Genomic DNA, 5,503 nt, shown 5'->3' on the forward strand with positions numbered 1-5,503 from the left:
AAATAAATATATATTTTATAATCCAAAGAAGAAAGAAAAATTTAGAAAATACATAGATATGTACCGTATATTGCAATTCAGCCAAAAAATACAGAGATATCATTTTTTTGGCTGTATCGCCCAGCCCTACTTTGAATAGTTCTGTTATGTAACTTTTAAAAAGGCACAGATATTCCATGTAGTCTCTCATTTAATAAGAGGTTATATGCATTACTGTTCAAAAGTTTGGGGTCAGCAAGACATTTTAATGTTTTTGAAAGAAGTCTCTTATTCTCACCAAGGCTGCATTTATTTGAAAATATAAATTAAAAATATAGTAAAAACAAAAATATTAAGAAATATTTATAGCAATTTAAAGTAATTTGTTGTTTGTTTTAAAATATAATGTATTCCTGAGATGGCAAAGCTGAATTTTCAGCAGCCATTACCCCAGTCTTCAGTGTCACATGATCTTTCATAAATCATTATAATATGCTGATTTAGTGATCGAGATACATTTCTTCTTACTATTAATGTTAATATTAATGAACTATTAAAAGTATTAATCCCAAACTCTTAAATGGTTGTCTATGGCCAGTAGGCAAATTATATGGAACATGATAAGACAACCAAGAATATGAATTGAGAAAGTAAAATCTGTACAAAATGTAGAAATATTCCATGCAGTCTCTAGTTTAATAAACTGCACGTGTAATTATAAAAGAATTAGAAAATGCTGTCTAGAAAAGGCCTGCCACTGCTGTGACACATCATATCAAGTGCAGATATTTCAGTGATAACAGTGAGTGACAAACTGCTTACTTGTATGTACACGCACACTACACTCAAAGCAGCTGACGAGTTGGCTAGTGCCATCTTCCTCCAGATTCGGGGTGGACAGGTGTCCTTCAGAGCTGCTGGTGAAGCACATCTCTGGAATCAGTGGCTTGGTCCTCTGTATGTCTCCTCCTTCAGCTGCTGAACCACTCTGGCTCAGGCCGATTACATCACCCTATACAGAAGAAACGGCAAAGTGCACAGTGATTCCACAAATCACTTTTCAACTATCAGCTCACAAATAAAGGGATGATTACTTCTTACTGTATCATGTCTTTACTACATTTTGTTTTCACAACTTATCAGACTTCAGTGTGTAATTTCTGAGCCACTAGCAGCATCAAACAGCCAATGAGACCAAGTTGCTGTGTTTGCCACTCAAACAAAAGAACTTTGAGCAATAAGAGATTTTTGTGATTATAGTAATAGCATGTTACCTCTGTGTACGTGTGAAAGAGGGTACACACTGCACAGTACGGAGGATGCTGGCCCATGCGAAAGTTAAAATCCTTCTCAACTCTAAAGTTGCGTGGCTTGCTTTGCCACATGGGAGCCAGGAGTCTGGCCCAGTGATCGGTCTCCTCTGGCTCAGCTGCTGGCTCTTGAATCTCTGTGGAGTGAAGGAACTAATTAGAAAGAGCACAAACAGTGATGCGACAATAAATGAACAATGTGAAGCAGATCCTAACCTTCATCACTGGAGCTTTCTCTGAGCAGGGGATGCAAGCGTGGCAATTTACTGAGTGGCTGCAGTTTCCTCTTCATGCTCTTATTCTCTTTCTCTCCCTCGATTTCAAGCTGAAAAAAAGCAAGAGGAGTTCATTTTCATTTGGATTCATGTCATCGAGGTGATTTAAATATATAACTGTTCAAAAGTTTGGAGTTGCTATGCTTTTTTTATGTTTTTGAAAACTCTTATGCTCACCAAGGCTGCATTTTTTAAATAAAAATACTGTGAAGACAGTAATAGTTTGAAATATTATTGCAAAATAACTGACTTTTTTAATATATATATTTAAAAACGTACTTTATTCTTGTGATGGCAAAGACAAATTTTCAGCAGCAATTACTCCAAATCTTCAGTGTCACAAGATTACATGTAACATTCATTTCCTCAATTTTTACATTCAAGTTACCTTTGAAGTAATTTCATTCAAAAGTAATAATTAAAATATTAATAATTTAATAACATTGTTAAATGCCTTTAATAAATTTTAAAATGAATATTCATTTTTCATACTGTACATAATAATGTGACGGCTAAATGCACTTAAATTATTTACAATTATTTTATTTTCGTGTTTAGCGTTTTATTTTTAATACAGTTTCAATATACAGTATAATATAAATATATATTATACTGTATATATTATAGATAAATATAATAGTTTTAATACAGCTTTAATATTATACAGTTTCAATGTCTATTATCAGCAATTACATGAAAATAATCACTGGCTCACTGATTTTTTTATAATCAATTAACTGCTGATTTTATTGCATAATATTTAGTTACTTGCATTTTTATATGCTTCAGTACTCAACTACAAAATCACTTAAAATGCCCCTATCAAATATCAACACGCTAAGTCAATATATGTACCAACCTTTGTGTTTGGTTGTGGCGTATTTGGCCTCACATCCGGTTTGATGTCTGACTCATTGAGGTCTTCTCTGGGTTTCTCTTTGCTGGGTTGTTGAGGTTTATAGAGCACTGATCTGGCTGCATAGCTGTGGACCTGCAGGGCATCTGAAGGGCTCAGGGTCCGATGAAAAAGAAGGCTTGCCACCCCTGGTTTGGTGGAAATCCGTGGCACGGCTGACAGGCAGTGAGGGACAGTAGGGACAGATGCTATACAGAGATGACGCTTTGGGAAGGACTGTGAACAGGCTGAGAACGGGTTTGTGGCACTTAAACCTGCGCCCCTAACATGCTCCCCAGATGCAGGGCTTCTAGAACCAGGAAGCATCTTTAAACTGGTTGAACCCATCAGAGGCAGCAGGTCATCGTCATCTTCATCTTTCAATTCTGAAATAGATTTGGTTTTCATCAAATTTCATATATATATATATATATATATATTAATAACACAATTTTTTGAAGGTGCTCCAGTGGTCACTATCACTTAAAGTTGCCTTAGTTTGTCAATTCTGAAAATCTGTAAAACTATTTCTTTGAAATAACAATTAAAGGTAAAGACTACAAAAGTCTTTTTTAATTTTTTTATTTAGGCCATTACAACATGACGCACCTGGATACTCTCTGCATTGTTCTGTGTATGTAGTCAAGCGGCTCTTCTTGCCATATTCAACCTCCTCATCATTTGTTTCACTCTTTGGAAGAACTTCCTCTGGTAAATCCAGACACACCCTGTGTCTTTTGGTTCCTATCCTTTGTTTGGCCAAGCTAATTTAATTAGAAAAGGCAACATTTAAAACTGATATAACAGGATTCTTTTCACATCTCAGTATGTGCAAATGAGAAGATCAGTGATTGTTTTTCACCTCTTTTTTTGTCCCTCACTACTTTGGTTAACGTTGCAGAGTTCCTGAGCACCACTCTTCCCAGCCTCTCCACCTAAAAACTCAGCTGCTTCAGGCATAGGCTTGGAGTGGTCAATGGGAGCATTGTCCTTCCCCGACAACCACAGCTCGTACCGTTCAGGCTGAAATTTCCTTACAAACACATCCATGGAGATCTTCACCATGTCTTTTCTACAAGAACACTAAGGGGAAAATATACCAAGATCGATGCACTGTGTAGTGTGTACAAGCATTTAAGTACACAATAAATGCCACTGACAAAGATGATAGAGATTACAACTGTTTATATATACACTACCATTCAAAAGCTTTTTTAAAGAATTTAATACTTTAATTCAGCATGGACACATTTTATTGATCAAAGTTGCCAGTAAAGACATTAATAATGTTTCAAAAGACTTCCATTTCAAATGCTGTTTTTAAACTTCCTATTCATCAAAGAATCTAAATAAAAATGTCAACAAGAATATTCAGCAGGACAACTGTTTTGAACATATATAATAAGAAGAAAAGTTTCTTGAGCACCAAATCAGCATACTAGAATGAAGGATCATGTGACACTGAAGACTGGAGTAATGGCTGCTGAAAATTCAACTTTGCCATCACAGGAATCATTTGATCATATTATATATAATATTTTGGAGTCTTTCATGCTCACCAAGGATGCATTTAGTTGATCAAAAAACACAATAAAAACAGTAATACTATTGAAATATTATTACAATTTAGAATAAATGTTTTCTATTTTAATGCATTTTCAAAGTTTATTTACTCCTGTGATATAACCGACCCTAAACTTTTGAATGGTTATTTATTTATTAATTTTTACCAGTATGGCTTGCTTTCCATAGTCAACCCATCGCCTTGTGGCAAAGTTGGTAGATTCAGCACAGTTGAAACCATGGTTAAACCCTGCATGATAGCCATATGGAAACGTTATCATGAACTCTCCAGCCTCCTGAGTGATCTGCAAAGCAAAAACGGACAATGACATCACAAAACCTCCTCAAATAGAGCTACAAACAAATGTACAGTACACTGCGGAAACAGGAAGCCTAAGTCTGGCTTCATACTGGATGCATAAGCAGAGTGGAAACAGCACAGGCCTGTTGTGCTTTCACACTGGCAGCGTCCGTCACGCGCAGGTGAACCTAGGCTTGTGTACTGCAAATACAGATAGGTATTGTCCATTGTGCCACCTTTTTTAGGTGTTCTCTTCTGACAACTGTATGTCACATGCTTTGATTTATGCTGGGCAGCATACTCTGCTATGATGCGACCGTGTTCCCCTCCCACTGTCCCACACATACTACACATATAACAAGCTGTGTTTTCACAGTGTCTGTGTCTGATTACACTGCTTGCGTGTCTAGTGTGAAACGGGCCTAAAATGGGGTACTAATAATAAAAATCAAGTCATCAAATGCACTCACAACAACATACCTTTTCAAAAGGAATGCCATACTTCTTTAGAATTGAGGGAGAAATAAGAGTCATCTTGTGCCTAAGAAATGCTTCACAGTTTTGTGAACTTCCAGGGAAAAAGCCTTAGGAAGACAATAGGAAGCAATAAATATGAGCAAATGTAAATCGAGAAAAATATTTTCTTGTACAGAATTGAGGACATAAAAGGCTGTTTACCTTTGGCTAACCGCTCCAGTCTTTTTCCATGTTCGGGAGGCACACAGTACCTGTGAGATCATTCCAGACAAATTTAGCACTTAGGACAGACAATTACAACAACCACCTTTATGGCCCATGGGCTCACATTTAATCTAGGCATGGGCTGTATGAGATTTTGACGGTATGATAGCCTTAAGCTAAAATATCACGGTTTCACGGTATCACGGTATTGTCGTTACAGCTCTAAAATGTGTTCTTTTTAAATGACTGGGTAAAAAAAAAACTTTTTTCCGCTGAACTATCTATGGTCTACACTGGATGCGGCGTGGCATGACACGACAGAAAACTGCTGCTGCGTTCTATTCATGATGTATTGACACAAATTTCAAATGATTTTCAACGGTTGCTTTGTAACGTCCAGTGTGCTAGACAGACTTTAGCTGTTGCGGCGCAGACACGGTGTTAACTCGCCTATCGAGAAGAAACAAAGCAACCTCGGCGTCCGATCGCAGGCCTTCCG

At 36.8% G+C, this 5,503-nt stretch overlaps 1 protein-coding gene across 1 annotated transcript in view; it reads right to left on the bottom strand.

Moving 5' to 3' along the window:
* LOC107684932 (lysine-specific demethylase 4A-like) overlaps positions 1-5,503 on the bottom strand; it is a 19,975-nt gene that overhangs the window by 11,038 nt on the left and 3,434 nt on the right. Inside the window, exons 6-14 of the mRNA XM_016481318.1 lie at positions 5,002-5,051; positions 4,804-4,907; positions 4,190-4,327; positions 3,322-3,542; positions 3,069-3,223; positions 2,424-2,845; positions 1,506-1,614; positions 1,254-1,426; positions 802-991 (exon numbers count right to left, since the gene is read on the bottom strand). Of these exons, the coding sequence (XP_016336804.1) occupies positions 802-991; positions 1,254-1,426; positions 1,506-1,614; positions 2,424-2,845; positions 3,069-3,223; positions 3,322-3,542; positions 4,190-4,327; positions 4,804-4,907; positions 5,002-5,051 (1,562 nt within the window). The remainder of the gene's footprint in view (positions 1-801; positions 992-1,253; positions 1,427-1,505; positions 1,615-2,423; positions 2,846-3,068; positions 3,224-3,321; positions 3,543-4,189; positions 4,328-4,803; positions 4,908-5,001; positions 5,052-5,503) is intronic.

Source organism: Sinocyclocheilus anshuiensis, unplaced genomic scaffold (assembly GCF_001515605.1).
Source record: "Sinocyclocheilus anshuiensis isolate Anshui unplaced genomic scaffold, SAMN03320099.WGS_v1.1 scaffold673, whole genome shotgun sequence".
Taxonomy (NCBI): domain Eukaryota; kingdom Metazoa; phylum Chordata; class Actinopteri; order Cypriniformes; family Cyprinidae; genus Sinocyclocheilus; species Sinocyclocheilus anshuiensis.